Here is a 24,059-nt window from a genome sequence, read left to right as displayed (position 1 = left end):
CAATCAGAGGCAGAATAGTTACGCCATGACAGGATTGTGCCCCAGCATATTCAACAGTTGCCAGATGGGTGGCCAAGTTTAAAATTGGGCATCCTGAGACAACATATGCTTCCACAGCAGTCACACCTGAAAACATCGATGAAGAACATGCCATGATCCTTGATGATAGATAAATACCAGCCAAAAACATTGCAAAGACTCTGAGGATATCCAGGGAATGAGTTGAGGTCATTATCCACCAACATCTGAACATGCAGAAGCTCTCAGCAAAGTGGGTCCAAAATATTTGAAAGCTATCCAAAAGAGAGAACGTGTGCTGTCATCTCAAAGGAGTTTGGATCATTTTGAGAAATCAGGTACAAATTTTTTGGCTCGTATTCATGACTGTTGATGAAACATGGCTTCATCACTATGACCTAGAGACCAAACAACAGTCAATAGAGTGGAGACACAAAGATTCTCCATGGCCAAAGAAGTTCTGAACCCAAAAGCTAACTTGCCATTGTCTTTTGGATATGGATGATGTAATCCTTAACAAATACCTCAAAAAAAAAAAAAAAAAAAAAAGCTGGAAACATTTACTCAACAGCTCTGAAGGAATTGAAGAGGTATTGAAGGAAAGACACCATGGGAAACTGAGCAGAGGCATGTTGCTTTTGCAGGACAACAAACATGCTCATACTGCTCGTGAAACCCAACAGACAATATACAACTTAGGCTTTCACTCTCTGCCTTACCTAATCTATTTGCCAAACTTGGCCCATCTGATTATTTCCTATTCCCAAATTTAAAGAAACACTTGAAAGGAACAAAATTTATCACAGATGATGAAGTCATATCTGCAGTCAAGGACTGGTTTGCAACAAGGGAAAGAGCTTTTTCTCAGAGGATTGCAAATGATAATGCAGCAGCATTGTAACAAGAGAATAACACTTCATGGGGAATATGTAGAATAATGTGCAAGTTACATGGTTCTACCTCAATTCCTTCATGGTGGTTATCACAACTTTTCAGCACACACTCTCATATTTAATCTTGTTAGACTCCACCTCACACCAGATGACTTCAAACACACTACCACTAAAAAGCTGTTACTAGTATTACAGTCATAGGTCTCAACTCTAACTGGATTCAAGTCATCTGATATCATTAGTAGCATGCTCCCCCCCCCCTTCTCTCCTATCCTGTCTATCCTTCCTAAAAATACTGTACTCTTTGCACTCGATACCAGTTAGTATGTCTCATTCCGATAACTAGGCATCCCTAATGCCTAACAATATGAAGTCCCAAGGATAACCATTTTGTGATAGTGCTGTAGCTATTTGAGACAGTTCTGCTTGAACTTCTTCCTCGTCAGAGATAAATTTTCTAGCTCGATTTCTCAACATGTGGATGATGCTATGTTTCTGTGACCTATGATGGTTTGAAGAGTAATGTAGATATCGTCCGGTGTCCGTTGGTTTTTTGTAAATTGACAGTTTGATACTGTTACCTTGACATCATTTGTTAACATCAGGGTTGTATTTAAACCAATAAATAATAAATACATATTGGTTTAAATATGTATTTAAACCAATATATTAACAAAGGCAACAAACTCTACTCCTTTGTTTCTGATACTCCTGATATTCATGTTATTGTTGTTATGTGCCATCCAGTCGTTTGCCTCTTGGTGATTCTGTGAATAAAGGTTCTCCATCCCACTCAGCCTCCTGTCCTTTCTTTCAGTAACACGTTGGTAAGTTCTTCTATGTTGTTCATCCAGTTCTTTTGTAGTCTTCCTCTTCTTCTCATTCCTTCAATCTTCCCCAACATAACCACCTTTACCAATGATTCATCAGCTCACATAATATGTCCAAAGTACATCAACTTCTGTTTAGCAATCACAGCCTCCAAGGAGCATTCTACCTTTAAACTCTCTAAAACCTTCTTAGTGGTCATTCTTGCAGTCCATGGGATTCTTAATAGTCTCCTCCACACCCATAATTCAAATGAACCAATTCGTTTTCTGTCTTTCTTCTTAATAATCCATCTTTCACGTCCATACATCACTACTGGAAATACCATTGCTTTGACAGTTCTAACTTTTGTGGCCTTACTCTCACCTCCAGCTTTAGACAAAGTCTAAAGATGGAGGTGAGAGTAATTTTTGTCAGATTTAACATAGCTTTTTTTTCCCCCCATAACTATCCTTTTAATTTAATCTTCACATCTGCCATCATTTCTGATTCTGGATCCCAGTAAATCATAACTTTTAACAATTTCTATTCTATCTCCCTTTAAATAAATTTGTTTAAATTGCCTGAAGCCATCATTTTTTTTCTGCTGATGTTTAAATTAAGCCTGGCTTTGTTACTTTCCATCTTAACCAATAGATTCAATCGCTCCAGATCTTCCTTAGTTTCTGATATGAGGATTGTATCATCTACATATCATAAATTAATTGTTTTTCTTAATTCTTAATTAATCAATCTTAATTCTTAATTAATCAATCTTAATTCCAGATGGATCTTTGTCTAAAACCCTACTTTCTTCACAAAGTGAAGAAATTAGCTGAAGTTATGGATTAAAAATTATATGTACTAGCTTAACAGAAATATATATAAGTGTGTAATTCTTATTACAGAAACGGGGAGTTCTGTTCAGTGTACAGAACTCCTCGATTCAGTGTATAGAACTCCTCGATTCAGTGTACAGAACTACAGCCAAGATAATGGTGTTAGAAACAGTGATCATTAAATCTTTATAGAATTCAAAGAAGGACGGAGGAAAATTAAAATAACTTTTGTTTCCATAATGAAATACCATGAGTTGGAATAATCATGAAATATAAAAACAGAGGAAAACTAAAAAACTCGCAAAAAACTTTATCAATGTAGAATTTTCGCCTGAGTGCCACAGGCATCATCAGCACAGGATCACAGAACAGCAATTAAACAATAAGAAACAATTTTAAAAAGCACCACCTGAGTAGCTAATGTAAGATAACTAAGCAAGTTAACTAAACAAGATAACTAAATAAGATAATTAATTAAATTTAAAAAAAAAAAATTAAAAATATATGCATATACATTATATGATGCAACAGATTTACTTGGTAATATGATATGATTATAAAAATTTTAATGACTAGAAGACGAGATACCAAAATAGAAAAAAATACTATTTATTATAAATAAATAATAATTAGTATAAATAATAAATGAATAATAAATAGTATTTTTTCTATTTTGGTATCTCTCAGCTTTTAGTCATTAAAAAAAATTTTTTAATCATATACACATATATACACATACAAAATAAAGTTAGGAAAAATTAGGCAATTAAACATAACAGACAATTCTAAAAAGTACCACCAGAGTAGCTAATGTAAGATAACTAAACAAGGTCAATAATTTCCTAATTAAAAATAATAATAAAAAAAGCATACACACACACATATATATATACAAAAGAAAGTTTAGCAGATTTAAAAAGCACCATCTCACATAAAGGAGATCTGTTTAAGTTAGGACAATGAAGTAAGGTTTCAAATGTATCTTTATAAGATGTTCTATGAGGAAACGCCTTTTATGAAGGACTCTTGTCTTGATTCAAAAACTCTATGTTTAGTGCCAATAGTATGCTCTGTAAGTCCAGACTGTTCAGGCTCGGTGTATTTAATCTAAGAATTGTGTTCTTCTAGACCAGGGGTCTCCAAACTACGGCCCGCGATATGATTTTATCTGGCCCGCCAATTGGACTAATTTTTTTAATAAGAATCCACAAAAAAAAAAAAAAAAAAAAAAAAAACATGGGGTGTTGATAGATTTCAAATGTATAATTAAAATTGTGTTCAAAATATATTCCTGAATAGCAAAAAGTAACCGTAATCCAAGTTACGGTCTTTCTGACTGTAAAAGGTCGTTTAAAATGGACTAACAAAGAAAAAAAATTTGAATTTTACAAAATTTTACAAGCAAATTTGAAGACATTTGCATGTAAATTTATCTCTATTTTGGGGACAATGTATCTTTGCGAACAAACTTTTTTCCGAATGAAATATATCAAGTCAAAATACAGGGCAAATTTATCTGATGAACATTTGAAATCACTACTTGTAATTAGCTTCAAAATTTGAACCTGAGTTTAATAAGATTTTAAAAACACAAACACAGTTACATCATTCACATTAATGGTTTTATTATAATTTGTGATAAAAATATGAGAATTTGCTGATAGTGTTCGTTGTCATTAATATACAATAATTTAATCTCACATACTCTGTAATCAGTTTTTATTTGCTTTCAATAAAATTCATATATCTAGTTCTAGAGTTTTTTTTTTTACTATGGCCGGCTGAACAGTGCTGAAGTACCCAATGTGGCCCTCACGGCGAAAAGTTTGGAGACCACTGTTCTAGACAAATAAAAGTAGATCCTCTGGTTTGTCCAAAATACGATAACCCACAAAGGTAGATGTCTGTAAAACTTAGAGGTGGAAGCTTGTCCTTAGGAGAAGAGAGAAAGGTGGAGTTTTTTTCAGATGGGGCCCAAAGCCCCAGTTGAAAATATTCAACAAAACAAAAATATTCAGTGGTTTTAAAACTGTTGCTATGGATTCTTTGCACATGAGGGATAAGAATGCAAGTAATTTCTTCTACATTGGAAAAGGTGGAGATACCATAATTATTAAAAGCTTTTTTTGATTAAAGAATCCTTAAAACCATTAGATAAAAAGATGGAATAAATATGTTGTAATTGTGGTGGAATTTAATATGTTGTAAACATATAGCCAGTATGCGTCTTCTTCCGAAAAACTGAAAAATTTAAGTTTCCATCCAGTTGACGAAGAATTAGAAGATCTAAAAAGGCTAATTGGTTATTTACTTCTTCTAAAGTGAATTGGATTCTGAGATAAAATGCATTTAATTTGGAAAGAAACTGCTGTTACTCAGAGGAAGAGCCATTCCAAACTGCAAAAATATCACCCATATATCTGTACCAATGTGTATGTAGATCTAGGTGAAATGCTATCAAAAATACATTGTTCAAAGTGTTCTGTGAAAAAGTTGGCAATAGTAGAAGAAATAGGATCATCTAAATAGGGTTGCTGTTCTTTCTATTTGTTGATATAATTTGCTTTTAAAGGAGAAATAACCAAAATTTATTACAAAATCAAACAGGTCAACAATATCTGAATGAAATTTCTTCTTGAAGTAATTCAATGATATCAGATAACGGAATATTAATAAACAAGGATGCAACATCTGATCATACTTTTAATATCGGAAGCATCTAGATGCAGGTCCGAAATTTATTTTTAAAATCCATGAGTGTTTTTTTATATATGAGTAAGTAGCAATTCCAAATGAAGCAGCAAGTAAACTGGATAAGAATTTAAATATCTTATAAGTGGAATGCAGCTTCCTCAAGGGCTCACTTTAGTGAGTACGGGCATGGCAAACCCGAGGTACCTGATGCTGGACCATGCCTTACTTCATGTAATATATATCTGTTATATTATTCTGTAGACTGGTCCCTCCTCTTCTTTCTTTGCTTCTTTCTCCTCTCCTTGCTCCTTCCCCCTGATGCTATTAGAGTATTCGAGGGCTAGGGGTGAGTCTTTCCTATCTTGCTAAGTCATTTCGTCTTATGCAGCCACCAAAGGAGGCAAGCTAGCCTCAATAGGTGCCGGTCCCAAGCCCGGATAAATGCAAGGGTAGACGTCAGGAAGGGCATCCGGTCGTAAAACTTCAGTGCCAACTCAAACTATGATTATGAGTCGAAAAGAAAATGATATAAGGGCTAGGGCATACCCCTTAAGCGACGCGCAGCCACATCGCCCTACAGCTGTGAGAAGTGGACGAGGGCTACCGCATCAAGGGCGGGTGCGGTTAAAGAAGCGAGCCCAGCAGGTGGAGAGGATGTTGCAAGTGGGAACACTGAATGTTGGAAGCATGACTGGAAGGGGAAGAGAGGTGGCAGACATGATGAGGAAGAGGAAGTTGGACATTTTATGTGTGCAGGAGACAAGGTGGAAAGGGGGAAAGGCAAAGGAACTGGGAGATGGATATAAATTGTTCTACTCTGGAGCGAATAACGAGGGAAGAAATGGTGTAGGAATTGTGGTGTGTGGCAGAATGAAGGGTGAAGTACTGGACGTGGGTAGAAGGAACGACAGGATCATGCGAATGAAATTGGGTCTTGGAGAAGAGCGGGTGGTCGTATTATGTGTATATGCCCCGCAAGTTGGTTGTACAGCAGAGGAAAAAGATGAGTTCTGGAACGTGTTAGATGAAGAAATGAGGGAATTGGAAGAAAATGAGATGGTGATTGTCGGAGGAGACTTGAACGGGCACATAGGAAGACAGAATAGAGACTGTGAAAGGGTGCATGGTGGCCACGGAGTGGGAATGATGAACCAGGAAGGAGAGAGGGTTGTGGACTTTGCAGTAGCGTTTGATCTGGCAATTGTGAACTCGTTTTTCTTCAAGAGGGAAGAACATTTGATAACATTTAGAAGTGGTAACAACAGCTCACAAATTGACTACATTTTGACTAGAAGAAAACATCTTAAGGTTGTGACAAATTGTAAGGTAATTCCAACAGATCAAGTAGCACAACAACACTGACTGCTGTGCGCAGACTTTAAATTAAGATCGAAGATAAGAACTTCTGGTTGCCATGGGATGAAGACAATTAAGTGGTTTCGCTTAAAAGAAGAGAGTGTGAGGAATCGTTTTAGGGAGAGAGTGTTAGAGAGGATTTCGGATGGACTGGAAAGTGTACAAGATTGGTGGAAACATAATTCAAAAGTAATCCTGAGCTGTGCAATCGAGGTGCTTGGTGAGACATCTGGAAAGATTAGAGAGCAGAAGGAGGATTGGTGGTGGAATAATGATGTACAAGTGGCAGTGACAGCTAAGAGGAAGGTAAAGCAGAAGTGGGATGAGTCAAGAGTGGAAGAGGACAGAGAGGTGTACAAAGAGAGAAAGCAAGAAGCCAAGAGAGTTGTGGCACAGGCGAAGGCCATGGCATATCAAGATCTGTATGATCAATTAGAAACAAAGGAAGGACAGAGAAAAATTTACCAACTAGCGAAATGTAGAAATAAAGCAGCTAAGGACATCTTACATGTGAGGCAGATCAAAGATGCTGAAGGAAGAGTATTATGGAGGGATGTGGACATAAGAAACAGATGGAAAATATACTTTGAGGGACTTCTGAATGAGGAAAATGCAAGGACTCACAGAGGAAATGGGCAGCCTTCTGAGGGGATGGTGCAGAACATCGGTAGAATGGAAGTGATGGAGGCCATGAAGAGGATGAAGAATGGAAAAGCGGTGGGCCCCGACAGAATTCCAGTGGAGGCATGGAAGGCACTGGGGGAAGAGGGAATTGACCTGCTGTGGGACCTGTTCATGAAAGTTTGCCAACAGGAAAATATACCCGAGGAATGGAGGGAGAGTACTCTTGTTCCCATCTACAAGGGTAAAGGGGATGCACAAGACTGTAAAAATTACAGAGGAATAAAGTTGATGTCCCACACAATGAAGATCCTAGAAAGGGTTCTTGATGGTAGGTTGAGGGAGGAGGTGGAGATTGCAAAGGAACAATTTGGCTTCATGCCTGGTAGATCAACAACAGATGCTATCTTTGGGTTATGACAGATGATGGAAAAATATCGAGAGAAACAAAGGGAGCTACATCTGGTATTTATTGATCTGGAGAAAGCATACGATAGAGTGCCAAGGCAAGAAGTCTGGAGGTGTCTGAGGGAGAAGAAGGTGCCAGAGAAATATGTCAGGTTGGTGCAGGAAATGTACAGAAATGTGAAGACAAGTGTTCGGACCTGTTTGGGACAGACAGAAAGTTTTCAAGTAACAGTTGGCTTGCATCAAGGGTCAGCATTAAGTCCGTTTCTGTTTAATATTGTGATGGAGGTGGTAACAGAGGAGGTGAGAGAAGATGCACCTTGGACAATGCTGTATGCAGATGACATCTTGCTGTGTGTAGATTCAAGAGAAGAAGCGGAAACTAAACTGGAAAGATGGAGAAAAGTACTGGAAGAGAGAGGTATGAGACTGAGCAGAAGTAAGACAGAGTATATGTGTTGCGCAGTGGGTGGTGGCCAGGAGACAGACCTGGAGCTGGAAGGAAATGTCATCAGGAAGGTGAGAGACTTTAGATACTTAGGTTCGACAGTGGAAGAAGATGGAGGAGGTGAGAAGGAAGTGGGATGCAGGATACAAGCAGGTTGGAGGAACTGGAGGGAGATGGCTGGAGTGTTATGTGATAAGAGGGTGCCGATCAATCTGAAAGGCAAAATTTATAGGACAGTAGTGAGGCCAGCTATGACATATGCTATAGAAACTGTGGCCCTGAGGAAAAATAACATTAGCAGGATGGAAGTAGCAGAGATGAGAATGCTTAGGTGGATGTGCGGTGTGACCAGAAAGGATCATCTGAGAAATGACTATGTCAGGGGAACAGTGAAAGTTACGAACTTAGGAGCGAAAATACAGGAGGCAAGGTTGAGATGGTTTGGTCATGTGATGAGGAGGGAGGACGAATATGTGGGAAGAAGGGTCATGCAGATGGATGTGCAAGGAAGGCGGAAGCGTGGGCGGCCAAAGAAGAGATGGAGGGAGCTGGTAGAAGAGGACTTGAAGATGAAGAACTTGGATGTGGTGACAGCCCAAGACAGGAAGGTGTGGAGGAGACTCATAACAAACAGTGACCCCACTTAAGTGGGAGAAGCTGCAGAAGAAGAAGAAGAAGATAAGTGGAATGCAGCCAACGACTGGTCTTAATGGAATACCTGGTTTGTGAACTTTTGGAAGACTCTATTAACATAGGCAGCCAACCAAACAAGGTTTTAAGTCCTTTCTTTTATTCTTCATCACAATTAATAACATTATCAATAAGAGAATTAAGTCTGTTTATCTGACTACAGGTAGGATCAGATGTGAGAGGCCTATAAGTTGAATAGTCTCGAAGTAATGAAGATATTTTAATCTCATATTCTCTCCTATCTTGAACAACAACACATCCTTTCCTTTGTTAGCCTTAGTAATAATTAAATCTTTGTTATTCTTCAATGATTTACACACTTTAAATTCAGAAAAAGAAAGATTAGGGCAAGGAGACTTGGCACTAAAAAGAATTTTTGCACATCTTATAAATTAAAGATACCAAGAAATTATATACTTGGTTTAATCCTTTATCCAAGCATAAGCAAACAAAGTTTGCACTATGTCTTATTAGCATTAACCACATCTGTAAGGATATGTGCTTTGCATTATGGGATACTAAGGCAAGTGATGTGAAGTTATTAGCTTCTATATATGAGTTGCCCCAATCCTGAAAATACTTCAGGTGCAAACTCTGTTTGCTTACACTTGGATAAAGGATTAAACCAAGTATATAATTTCTTGGTATCTTTAATTTATAGTATAACCAAGTGAAAAAACTTCCAACAACTTTTACACATCTTCTAAAACCCATCGGATTTGTTTAAAAGCTAGTAGGTCAGTTTTACTGACCTACTAGTAAGTCAACTTACTAAAGCTAAAAAATCTTTAGCACTCTTAAATAGGGAAATCAATTCTATCAAGATCGCTATAGAATCTGTATTAGTGGCTGAAATTTAAATTTCTAACCCTATTCTACACATTTCATCAACTTATGTTTTAATTGCTTCTCACGATAATTTAAAGTTAAGTTTGATTCACCTGTAAGGCACTCTAGAACAGTGATGGCAAACCTTTTTACCAAGGTGCGTCAAACATCTTTTTGTTTTTTAAATATTGACGTTGTTGATGTGCCACTTGCATACATGCATTATAAATTTAACTACATAATCATAGATGGTGACTTATACATATCATATTAGGCTATTTATTTAATAGGACATTGATATAAAATCTATGAATTCATATTATACAATTAATTTAATAAAGTGAAATTACAAACTTACATTACATTTAATGGCTTTTCTGTTGCTGATTACTGGTAGAAAGTTGCTTTATAGAAGGGCTAAAGTGTGCACATTTTAATGCTACACAGGCAGTGCTCAAATCATTGCTCAATCTATTTCTCCCTTTCGATTTGATATTATTTAAGGCAGAAAATAGTTTCACAAGAGTATGTAGAAGAGAAAATTGTTAGAAGAGTTTTAGCAAAGATTTTAAGAGCATGAAAGTTTTTGGGAAGGCTATTCCATACGCTTAGAATTTCACAGTCTGAATTTTTACACGTGGTATCATGCAGACGTTCCCTCTCAAGTTCTAATTCATTTCTAAGAGCAATAAACTTTCTTTTCCAGATAGGATTACACTGGAAGTCGGCTAGGTGCATTTCTAGATCTTTTAAATCCAACCACTCAAAGCCATCTAATTTAAGATCCATGAATTCTGTTTCTAATTTTTCTAAGCCTTTTTTCGACCGGTTTCCGAGTTAGTCGATCTCTGGCACGGGCAAGCAGGTTTTTCCTCCCGGAAACTCGGGTTTTTCGTCCTGTAAACTCAAGAAAATCGACCATAGAACCCACATTATTTCAGACATTAAATATATTGTGTTAGGGTTAGAGACCACGAGATGGCGGCACATTTGAGCCGTCTCTCTTCACTGCGTACCGCTTAATTAGTGATAGCCCTGGGCCATCTGTCTCTGATTGGGTACCAGTGGAGATTGAATTGCCCACTCAGTCTCCAAAAGTTAGATAGGGCTAAATGGCCTCGCCTACTCCCGTATATACGGGAATAAAAAGGCGTTAGCTGATTTTTTTTTTTTTTTTTTTGAATTCTGTTTCATCAGAATACTTTATGAATTGGATTGTTTGTTCCAACATTCGAAATTGCTCAAATCTGTTCAGTTACTGACTTTAGAACTTCGATAGATTGGTTGATATGTTGTTCATGATTTTTGGGGCTGGTTTCATTAAAAAAAATTTTCACTCTTGGGAAATACTAAGAATGAAACATAACATCAACAGATTTTCCAAAACCTTGCAATTGTATATTAAATTCATTCAGGTGCAATGAAAAATCTGTGTAAAACATCAGCTTACCGAGCTAAGCAGAATCGTTCAACTGAGAAAATTCATGCTCCATGCCCTTCGTATTTAAATATAATTTAATTTCATTTAAACATTCAACAAACCGTTCTAGTACTTGGCCATGATTCAACCATCGAATATTATTGATACATTAATGTACACTAATTCAACTTTGCTTAAAAGTGAATTAAATTCTCGTTTGTTTAAAGCCCTGGCAACAATAAAATTAGTTACCTTTGTCACAATTCTCATCACATCATCCAAATACTTTAAGCCTGATTTCGCACATAGTGTCTCCTGATGTATAATACAATGGAAACAAAACCAAGGGATGACCAACATATTCTGTAAATTGTTTGATAAAACCAACATTACAGCCAACCATATTAGGCACGCCACCAGTTGTAATCGAAAATATTTTAGATAAATCTATCTGTTTCTCACGGAACACTTTAACAACACAGTCGCATATGTCTTTACCTGTCATGTTTTGAGGTAAATTTTCTAACTTTATCAATTCCTCATGCATAGAATCACTGTGAACATACCTTGCAATAATAGCCAATCGAGCTGATGACGTAATATCTGTAGTTTCGTCGAGACAAATGGAAAAACAATGGCATGAGTTCAAGTCTTGTCGTATTTGATTTTCTATACTAGCATTCATTGATATAACTCTGTCTCTTTAATAGTATTTCTACTTAATGGTAACTCTTTCATGCGCTTTACAATAGCTTCCTTATTATGAAAGTCCTCAAATAAAAATGGTGCACACTTTACGAAAGCTTCTTTAATATAATCACCATCACAAAGTGGTTTCCTATGTTCAACAGTAGTATGTGAAATACTGTAACTTGCATCTACTAAATTTTAAGATCCTGAAACAACTTTAATTAAAGTCCCTGATTGTGATTCTGGCAGTTTTAGATGTTGCGATATGTATTCTTTGCGTTCTTCAAAAGTTTTTTCTAGGAGCCATTTGTGCTTAGTTTCAAAATGTCTTCTTACATTCCAAGTTCTACTCACAGATAGCTCACCACACAATTTACAGAGAACTTTATCGCCTCTATCAATAACACCATATTGTTCAGTCCAGGCATCTTGGAAGTTTCTTCCACTTCTTTTCTGTGATAATTTTAGTTTTTTATTAGTGCTAGCTGCCATTGTAAAAGGGTTCACAAATTAAAAAAGAGCACAATTATATACAGTGGTAATTAAGCAGTAATAATTAATAAGAACTAACAATTACTGGAAATGAATTATACACCAGCAACTCAAATTACTTAAGTGGCAAACCATGCAAGACTATCACTACTTCATTCAGCAGGGTTGCCAGATTTATTATCGGTACGTTCGTAGCAACCTTGTTACATTTTACTCTCTATCATGCTACTAAATAGCTGCTATTTAGTAGGTTTTGTTGCGACGTCATCGTGAGTTGTTACTATTTGCATTATTTAACAAAATTTACTGAATTTATTGCAACTATAAAAATGTTTTCATTATTTACTCAGATAAATTCAATATATAATGCTGCGAATTATATTTTCTGTTAAAGTGGTTTTAAATATGTTTAGAACTTGTATTACTGTTGTGTCCCATTCTTGTTTATTTATATATTTCCTTTATACTTTACTTTCCTTTATATATCTTATCTTTTTCTTCGCATATCATCACCTCAGTACTAGAAATCTAAGCTCTTGCTCCTCTTAGTATCCTAAAACATTTATTTTTTAAAGCTGCGCCATTTAGGATATTTAGTTTATAAAGAAATTTAAAACAAGAAGCAAAATCATAAATAAGTCTAGAAGTGAAATAATCATGCAGTCGTAACCTTGATCTCGTAACTTAACTCCCCCCCCCCCCCGCCTAGGTTTATACGTTGTTACAAGCGGTGCATTGAATGGCAATTTCAGATAACTGATTATTTGATAAGCAAAAGTATATTAAACTCATAAATACAGTACAATACACTAAATTCTAAAAACTCCAATTCAATACTAAATTAATACAATGTTAATAAGTCTAGCAAAATACAAAAATGAAAAATTTACACTAGCACGTGGGATAAACTGTTATGCCTCCACAAAGACTACACACACACAAGATAAAGGGGCTTTCCTGTTTTAATTTAATTGAAAGAGTTACGCCAACTTAATCAATGATTAAGTTGGCTTAAATCTTTCACCCGCTTAAGCACAATAATATGACACAATAATTCAATTAGACACAATTGGATTATACACATTAATTTACAAGAGTTATGTGGCCTTAACAATTCCGTTGCTACAATGAACTCCACATTCAATTCTTTTGACCTTTCTCAGTTAAGGGTAAATCACATATACTAATATCTATACACATTATCTCTCGTTCAGTAACACTGATAAACTATCAAGTGAGCTAAAGTCCTAGTTCAAGTCTCATTCAAGTCCTTCAAATTGCTTAGTAATACGAACTACAATTACAGCCATATTAAATTAACAGAATTAACATAAAGTGTTAATTCTGTTAATATCACAATACCGTTTGATGAAGCTTTTCTACTAGACGTTACTTGTCTGTGATTCCTGAAGAAATATTCCTTTTGTAGTGGGGCATATTTTGGGTACTTCGGATTATGAGGGCCATCTCGAATGCAGCATATCAGGATTCTTCTAAGGAAACACGATCTATCTGCTGTTTTGCAGTCATCAGATTCACCATGAGGATTTCCACAATTTCTATTGACAATCTCTTTCTTTCAGAGCAAGGTTGGCTTAGTATACAGTAAATACCTTTCTTCCCAACCATGTGGCGTCCTTTGTTCTCGATGGTAGGAAAACGGCACCTAAATCTCACTTACTAATATTCCATGTCGTGGTGGACAGAGGGAGACTCCTGACCGTCACTCAAGAAACTCATAAGGTAACCTCCAAATGAAAACTGGCAAAAGACCTCGTGGGGGAGGGGTTCCTAACCCTTTTATATTATGACCCCTCCCAGCACCTCGTACAAATAAATCCCCCCCCCCCCCGACATTAGGATACGTTTATCGTAACCTGTTAGGGTGGCGTCTCCCTGCTGAAACTTCTACCTTTGGTGGGCCGTGTGCATGCAACTGACCTGTGGCAGTGTCTAAATCGGGAACCGTGACCTTGGATTTTACTTCGGTTCTAGGTAATCCTATGAGTCAGCTTCATCAAACTCTATCAGCTCACCCGATTTTTCTAAGAATTAGCATAACTTACAATCTCTTGTTTCAAGTGTATAACAAGCAAGCCTTTAACATGCACAACTTTTATAACTAAATACTTTTAATTAAATTAATTATCTTATTTTTCTAATATTATACAATCAATGTTCTTATACTAGCTAACAATTATTCTTTTCAATATATTTATTTCATTAATACCTAGATGCAAACACTATTTTCTCATTAAGGTTTCTACTTGTTAAATTGTGATCAAGTAAATTCTCTTATGAAGTTTACAAGGATCACAACTTTAACATTACACAGTCGAGAGACTTGGAATGCATGCATAAACGAATTTCACATAGAAGTCAAATGAAAACTTTAAGTTTAAAATACATAAAGCATGTATTTAAAAGTTTGTATCGTATAATATTGATAACAATTTTTATAATTTTTTATATCATATGACTATGCAGAAATAACGATTAAGAAAGAAAATGTAAACTTAAAATGCTTGTTGTATATAGGCTAACTACAAAATAAAATAGAAATAGGCTAACTATAAAATATAATTCTTTCAATGAACCGAAACCTACCTTCACCTTAACTGAGAGTGATCTTACATGATTTATCGTAGTTTTTTCATCAGAATACCAATATCTTTCAACATCCAAAGTGTGTCACCTGAAACCCCTCAAGTGTGTCAGTGCTGACACGCATGTCATAGGTTCGCCATTACTGCTCTAGAACCAGTATTCATAATGTCTGTGACATGAATAGACTCATCATCAATATTTCTGACTGTCCACTAACACAAGATGAAATTTTTTGTTTTATTAAAAAGGAATGATTCTGCCATTTCTCCTAATAAGGTACCTCTTATGAACTTTTTTCATAGTTGATAGAGGCCTTCAATCCTGATCTCTAAAAACAGCTAACAGGATTCATTTCGAATGTGCAAAAATTCTTTTCAGTACCAAGCTTCCTCATCCTACATTAATTAAGATTTTTAAATGAGTTTCATAAATATTAACAATGGGATTATTCTGAAGTAATATCAATATTAATTAGCATAAAAACTATACACATGGTTGAAAATAAATTACTGTCTTATCAGAGCAGAAATTTATGATATTAGATATATACATAAATCTACTTTCATTAAAACAGAACAACCAATCTACTTACGTTGTCCCCATCTCCCTGTCTTAGGATTTAAGTAATTAGGATAGAGACCTTGAGGTTTTTCCATTTTAACCAGGAATTGACGTATATGATCTACTTTTTCTTTATACACAGGATTATCTATAATGTTACTAAGATATACAAATTCCAAATGTAGTGTACCAAATTCAGCTAAAATAGAACTTGAACTTGATGCCCAGGCATAATTTTTACTGGCACCCCTAAACAAAAAATTCATATCTCAACAAAAATAAGTGAATAAACAACTAAGTTTACAATATATATACAGAGTTACTATAGTCTTTTCTATTTACTTACTAGATTCTACTGAATTGTAATAATTATAATTTCAAATCAAATGATCAAACAAAACATTAATCAAAAACAATTCTGAACCACTAACAGAATTGAAGTCATTATTCCTCACCTGCTCACAGTGCAGGTGAGGAATAAGAAATTTATTGTCATTTTTCTTGAAGAGGTGGAGGGTGTAGTTGGTGGATAACACTTTATGAGGAAGACTGTTTCCAGAGGACAGAGGTAGACAGAACATGTGAGGAAAAGGAGAAGCAGGTTCGGTATGTTTGCAGTAGTAGTAATGAAATGGTACATTGGGAAGTTGTTGCTTTTGTTTTTATAGGTCAAACAAACTGTAGGAATGATTTTTCCCAGTTTGGTGAGCCATAAATGGAAGTACCTGTAGAAAAGACAGAGCAAAAACAGTGAATCTGTGAGACAGTTGAAGTTGAAGTGAGTTCTGTGAGGAAGAGAATCATCTATGAGATGAACTGCTCTCTTCTGGACAGTATCGAGAATTTTTAGGAGCACTACCTTAAACAGGTGAACAGTGTTCTAAGGATGGATAGATCTCCCATCCAGCTACTATAGAGTTAATAGCTGGATGGGAGAAAAACAACATCTTGAATGTAAAAAAAAAAAAAAAAAAAAATTGTTTTTTAGAGGATGATGAAACTAGTGATGTGACTGGATAGGCTGGAGATAAATGTCAGTCGAAGTGGAGAGCTGATCCTGTCTGATGATTTGTGTATTACTGAGGGTAAAGGAAGGTGAGCTAAAATCCTTTTTGCAAGAGAAAGGCAAGACAGCATTTTGATGGCACTGAAGCTGACCAGGTTATCCTTATCCCATTGAAATTTGATATGGAGATCAGTGTTTAAGGCATTGGTTCCAAATGATTGTGAGGCTTAGGATGTCAAAGCACTGCATGTGTTGAATCGGTAGAATGAATGAAGTGTACTATCATCAGCAAAGCTGTGGACAGGATTAGTGATGATTGAGAGTAGGTCATTTATGGGGGGGAGAAGGGTAAGGTGACAGAACAGAGCCCTAAGATACTTCTGCATTGGTAGCAAAGCTTCAAGAGAGGGTGCCATCCAGCATGGCACACAGTGAATGATCAGAGAGAGCCGACTCTTGATTACAGAGGGTGACAGGTAGATCAAAAGAAGGCAGTTTGCATAACAGACCTCAATACCAAACATGATTAAAAGTAATGAGAATGTAAAGACAGCACATATTTCTCTGAACCTTTGCCATAGAAAGACAAAGTTGACCCTTATATCATCACCATTAGACACATGCCATGGATATATCCAATGGTGGGTGATATAGAAGTTAGCTATGGATCTTTTTGGCAGAATCCATACTGGTGGTGGCTGATTAAACTAGTAGGCTTTCAGGTAGTGTAAAAGTTGAGGTGATGGCAATCAGTACATAGTCTGACCAGCAGACTTCTGGCCCTCTTTTCATGGAATACACTGAATAAATGCTTACTCCCCCAAATACATTGGAATAAGTACCAGTTCAGTACAGAAGAGTGAAAAGACATAAAGGATAGGTGTTGCTCTGGAAATGCCATTGTTTGTTTGCAGAAAAACCACAGGAGTGTAAAGTGCTCAGTATCTGGTATGGCCAGAGGCTATTTGCCTTGGTCACCTATGCAGGAACTGAAGGAAAAGAGATGCCAGGAGGACAGCTTTATCCTTTAGGTGCAGTAAGTGGTGCCACACGGATGTATGCAACAGAGTGGAAGCACAGATGAGCAGAAGAGAGGTGGGAGCACATATGAACAGAAAGAGAGGTAAGAGCACAGATGAGAAGGAAAATATATATATATACAGTAGCACTCGGTTATAACGAATTCCATGGGACCGCATATATTTGTTCATAATAACCGTTATTCATTATATCCAAGAAGGATATAACGAATAACAGTTTGAGCGAATTAAAAATGTTTTCAGATTTTTCTCAGCATAGTTATATTGGGTAACATAAATACATATGTGCATACATACATATAAAGAACAAAAATTTATTTTTAAAACTTCACATTTTTATATAAAAAAATCATCAAGCGTGCTTTGCTTTGCACAAGACGCATATTTCATATGTTTTTGGAAAATCGGCAAAGCCTAGATGCTTTAAAAACATAAAGAAACTTCCCGTTGATTATAATTATACAGCGAATAAGAAGGCATGGATGACATCTTCAATTTTCGAAAATGAAATTCGCAAGTGGGATAAAAATCTTCACAGTGAAAACATGAAATTTTTGTTATTGATAGACAACTGTCCTGCCCATCCTGTAGTGGCTAATTTAACAAACATCTAATTATGCCTTGATCAAGTGGTTGCAAGACAGATGTCACATTCAGTGGCAAAAAAAACAAGTTTTATGTTTGTTAAATTAGCCACTACAGGATGGGCAGGACAGTTGTCTATCAATAACAAAATTTTCCAGTTTTCACTGTGAAGATTTTTATCCCACTTGTGAATTTCATTTTTGAAAATTGAAGATGTCATCCATGCCTTCTTATTCGCTGTATAATTATAATCAACGGGAAGTTTCTTTATGTTTTTAAAGCATCTAGGCTTTGCCGATTTTCCAATTACAAGAAGCTTTCTTTTATCGCTACCGGTCACGTTCGCACAAACTAAAAGCGTGAGTCTATTTTTGATACGTTTTCTGCCAATGCACTTTTCGTTTTTAAATTGAAAAGTTTTATCGGGCGTTAAATTATAAAAAAAAAACCCTGCTTCGTCTGCATTATAAATGTTGTTGTATCCATACCTTCGTTTGATGTCCAGCCATACATTCTTGATCCAGTCAGAAACAATGTTTTTGTCAATGGACAACGCCTCGCCACTTACTTTTGCGTAGACAATATTGTTTCTGTTCTTAAAGCGATCAATCCACCCATTGTTGCATTTAAAATCGCTATAACCAAGTTGAACAGCAAATTTTTCGGCTTGAACTTTCAAAATTGGTCCGCTAATAGGTAAGCCAGCGGTTCTTTGCACTTTAAACTACGAACGAAGTGCCTTGCCAACGTCACTTTTATTACACTTCGATAAATTGTTTTCAAAAGCATTCAGAGTCAACTCGCGATTCTTCCAAATTGTTGATATTGTAGATGGGGACAAACCATACTTCTTTGCTACTGTCAGATTTGATTGGCCACTTTCCACCTCCCGTATAATTTCTACTTTTTCGGAAACATAAAATTTTCCATTTGACTCCCGACATTTTTCCACAACCAGAAAATGCATACATATGAAATGTCAGTAAAGGAATGACTAACATGTATTATTCGTTCATTATTCCCGTGAAATGAATTCGTAATAAACATGAAATACATGCATTAAATCAAATGTAATTCAAATATACTTTCAAAATTATTCGTTATAAACATGAATTCGCTGTAACCGTGATCGTTATAACCGAGTTCTACTGTATATGTATGTGTGTATATATATATATATATATATATATATATATATATATATGAAAAAAATATAGATTTAATGACTATAAAACCGAGATAACATATAAAGATTTTAATGATAAATACTACTAGTTTTGGCATATAGCAGCCTTCTTCAGGTATTTATAAAGGAATACTAATAAACATTGAATTATCTAAACAAACTGGAAATTACAGGTACAAACTGCCTCACATAATCGATACATAAAAACGTTGTATTTTTTCAAGTTGTTCCAACTGGCGGGCCATTGTTTATTGCAATTGTGCGTGCAGGTTCACGTGAACACCAATATTGAATAACTGCATCATGGCTATCTGGGATGTTATAACTTAAATTGTTGTTTAAGTGGACCGGATTCAGCAGGATTTCTCTTGATTCAACAATTTTCCTCTCAAACTCATCATCACAGCGAAAGATATTTTCTGATCTATTCCAGCAAACGGAGTGGCTTTGTTGGTCATCATTAGGATTATTTGAAAAAAGAACATGACTGGATAACACAGTTGCATGAGATCTTTTATAAGATATGTCTCTCTTATGCTCTTCTATCCGTTGTTCAATAGATTTGTTTGTTTGTCCAAAGTATGGGATATTGCACAATCGCACCACAATTTATATACTCCAGGGTACTTAAGGTTGTGATGAGTAGGTTTTGGATGGCTGATTAGAGAACGGATTTTAGGAAGTGTGGTGAAGAAGGTCCTGATATTATATTTTTTAAGGACTTTAGCTATTTTTTTGGAGACTGTGCTAAGGTATGGAATGGAGATGCTACCTTTAAAATTAATAGTCTCTGTTTGTGCACTGCCTAGGAGGATCCAGAAGAAATTTCCTACTTGTTTTTTCGGAGTATCCATTTTGTTTAAAAATAAGAGTGAGGTGATTCATTTCTTTTTGTAGTTCATCTTGATCATTTAAGAGAGAACGTGCACGTTCTCTCTTATACTCCCTGGAGTATATAAATTGTGGTGCGATTGTGCAATATCCCATACTTTGCACAAACAAACAAATCTATTGAACAACGGATAGAAGAGCATAAGAGAGACATCTCTTATAAAAGATCTCATGCAACTGCGTTATCCAGTCATGTTCTTTTTTCAAATAATCCTAATGATGACCAACAAAGCCACTCCGTTTGCTGGAATAGATCAGAAAATATCTTTCGCTGTGATGATGAGTTTGAGAGGAAAATTGTAGAATCAAGAGAAATCCTGCTGAACCCGGTCCACTTAAACAACAATTTAAGTTATAACATCCCAGATAGCCATGCTGCAGTTATTCAATATTGGCGTTCATGTGAACCTGCACGCACAATTGCAATAAACAATGGCCCGCCAGTTGGAACAACTTGAAAAAATACAACGTTTTTATGTATCGATTATGTGAGGCAGTTTGTACCTGTAATTTCCAGTTTGTTTAGATAATTCAATGTTTATTAGTATTCCTTTATAAATACCTGAAGAAGGCTGCTATATGCCGAAACTAGTAGTATTTATCATTAAAATCTTTATATGTTATCTCGATTTTATAGTCATTAAATCTATATTTTTTTCAAATGTACAACAACCGAGTAAAAGCTGATCACCACATATATATATATATATACTTATTTTATAATAAACCAACAACTGAGATAGACAAGATGAATAAGTACATGATGATGTTACTGAATTTTGCAAGGTAGAATACCACATTTTGTACAAACTGAAATAAGAGAATGATTGACTAACAGGTATCAGAAAGTGGTATGTGGAGGGTGAGTGATCTAAGAGAATTAAGGTGACCAATAGAATATTCCTAATTTCTGTCTTTGGGCTATATACAACTTGTATATTAATAATCCTGAGAATTCAAAGATTCTTCTTCTTCTTCTAACCCTTTTCATAGCCACTTCTGGTTATAGGTGTCTCCCAATTCTCTCCATCTGTTTCTATCCTGAGCTTTTTGATACAAGAGTTCCAATGACCATCTTCTTTCATGTCTTCCAGCTGAATATGGAAGACCTGAAATATGGCCATCACACCAGTAAAACTTTTGCCCATCTATTGTCCATAAGTCATGCAATGTGTCCCATCCATTTCTATTTCTTTCGAAGTCTGTTTTCTCCAATATCTAAAAACTTTGTTTTAGCTCTTATTTCTTCATTTTTGATTTTATCTCTGAGTCTTATATTTAGCAGACATCTTTCCATTCTTCTTTCTGTTTTTTGCATTTTATCTATTATTGCCTTTTTGATTGCCAGGTTTCTGCTCTGTATGTCATAACAGGCAATACACATTGATTGAACAGTCTTGCTCTGTTCTCAGGTTTTATTTTGCTGTTTAAAAATCTTTAATTTTCAAAAACTGCCCATCCCATTCCTATTCTTCTTTCACTTCTTCTATAACTCCTTGTTTCTTCATTGTTAATAATTTTCCTAAGTAAGGTTAGTTGATTGGTAGAGCCTCTGCTACTAATGGCACAGCAAAAAGTTAAGCAAGTTTGAGTGTGGTTAGTAGTTGGAAGGGATCAATAGTTCGATGCTATTGACACACTCTCCCTTGATGAGTCTTTGCACTCCCTGGAGGTGTCACATAATAATAATACATACTCATCTACTATTTCAAGATTTAAAAATTATTAGTGGCTAATCAGAAAAAGTGATAGACCATTAATGAGAAAGATGGATACTGTGTCCAAAATGACTGGTCTTCAGTGAGTTGAAGTCTTAAGAAAAGCCCACAAAAGAGATAAGAATTTGTGTGACACATCACTGAGGTGCAGATCATCCAGCAGTGAAATTATGGATGAATGTTCGAAGTGCCAGGCCTGAACACACACTCTTTGACCACTTCCTATGCACTAATGACATTCATTCCATGCAGTTTCTTATGCCATAGTACTACTCCAAGTTGCTTCCTAAGTTTGTCATAATTGTCCAGCTTTGTAGTTCTACATAAACCCTTTTCTTTTCTTGACTGAAATTTCTATATGGTGAGCAACCTCCCAGGACAAGACATGGTCACTTTCCCCGATTAGTTACTTCATGTTGGCTGAGAAAAGCAGAACCTGTTTAAGAGGTGGGTTATATATTAATTAGAAGGAAGAATGAAAGTAAAGGGCACAGGAACAGACAAAAATAGGAAAGAAGAGTAATGTGTTCAGTGGTTGGGCTAGAAATAGAATGGAGAGTTAAGGAGTACTTCATCCTTTTGCTTTACAGAATTAAATGTGGAGATAAATGAAAAACGGACTATGTGTGCCTATAACATGGTAACTGAAAGAGAAAGGATGGGAGAACTGCCGTTTTGAAGATGGGATGAAAATTAATATTTTCAATGTTCTAAATTGGGGTTAAAATATATAAGTTCCTCATATTTATGTATTTTAGTTATTCTGCCAAGGACTGCATGAGAAATTTGTGGTTTGAGTATATCCTATATGGAAACTGTTTCAATTTTTGGTTGGGTTTGCACCTGGTTTCAGTTAATGAGCTAACACAATTGTGACATAACTGCCACAATTTCTTCTTCTTTCTCATCTGTCAGATGACAGGTTGAGACCCTATGAATATGTATTTACCCTAATATAAGTCGCACTTTTTCCCCCCAAATAAAAGTTTAAAAATCGTGGTGCGAGATATATGCAGGGATTTTCAGAAACTAGTTTTTCAGGAAAAACTAAATTGACTATAATTTATAATTACTCACATTATTTATAAAATGAATACATTTAAATTTTAATTATCAATGTTATTTATGTGATCAGCTGCTCACTTTTGTCACGCGATATATTGAATTTTTTTAGCAACAATGCTTCTGAAATTAAAGTGCATATAGAAGAATGACAGTATGTTGTGCCCTTCGACTGGAAAAGGCCTAAGTTCGATTTGCAATGTGAGGAGAGGAATCTTTATATGTTTGCCAACCTGGATGGCTCAGTGATTAGCATATCTGCTCTCCAGCCAAAAGGCTGCAGGTTCAAATCCCGCCATGGGCATGGATGTTTGTGATTGCCTGTGAAAATACTAGTGGTGGTGGTGGTGGAGGACAGAAGATGCCGTTGGTGTAGATGCTGCAGCTCGCTGTAGTTGGTGGGCTGAGTGGTAGAGACGGAGAGTTGTAGAGTAGGTACCCTCCCTCAATGAGTCTTTGGTCTCTTAATCCACTCCCGCGCAATCCAAGATCAAGTAGAAGTCAATGCTTTCACTTCCACATTTCTTCAACTGGGTCGTCGTTTCATCTCTATGCATATAATCGGTGTGGTATTAACAAAAGATCACACGACTCAGCAAAAAAGGCAAACCAAAGATTGATGAGGTGAAATGCTAATTCTCTTCAACCAAATTCCAAAATATCTGAAACTGCCATAACAACATTCACTATCTATTTCTTAAATTTTTACGAGAATCTATTTCGTAAAGTTTTAAATTTTTACGAGAATCTATTTCGTAAAGTTTTAAATTTTTGTGCGCGAACTATATGCAAAACGTTTTAATTCCTTTTTTCATAAAGTAAAATCAGGGATGTGAGATATTACGTGAGAGCAAGTTATATTCGAGTAAATACGGTAAGAAATCTTTGCCGTCTGGCTCTATCTCTGGTCATTTCTGTCATCTCTCTGAAGCTTGATAATTGACACTTCCAGAGAATTCAATATTCTCTGGAAGTGTCCAAACTATCTTAATTGCCGTTTAAGAAGTAAATCTATGATATCTTCTCTATAGTTTAATTCACTTGTGACTTGCATATTTGTTTTGTGTCCTGACCAGTGAGTCTTTTTCTTAAGCATTTCATTTTGAATGCTCTGATTTTCTGTATTTCTTTCTAATTGAGTGTCCATGTCTTGGCTCCATATGTTGCCATAGGTACAATAACGATTTTATAGTTTTAGT

The 24,059-nt window shown here is 35.8% G+C and overlaps 1 protein-coding gene across 1 annotated transcript in view; it reads right to left on the bottom strand.

The window, feature by feature from the left end:
* The window catches only part of LOC150095982 (mannosyl-oligosaccharide 1,2-alpha-mannosidase IA-like), a 233,187-nt gene that overhangs the window by 59,087 nt on the left and 150,041 nt on the right, over positions 1–24,059 (bottom strand). The window contains 1 exon segment of the mRNA XM_090409444.1: positions 15,404–15,621. Coding sequence (XP_090265570.1) covers positions 15,404–15,621 — 218 coding nt within the window.

This window comes from Typopeltis vanoorti, chromosome 19 (genome assembly GCF_054136105.1).
Source record: "Typopeltis vanoorti isolate ZY-2024b chromosome 19, IOZ_Tvanoo_1.0, whole genome shotgun sequence".
Lineage (NCBI taxonomy): Eukaryota > Metazoa > Arthropoda > Arachnida > Uropygi > Thelyphonidae > Typopeltis > Typopeltis vanoorti.
The sequence above is the reverse complement of the archived record's forward strand: the minus strand, read 5'-3'. Positions and strand labels throughout refer to the sequence as shown.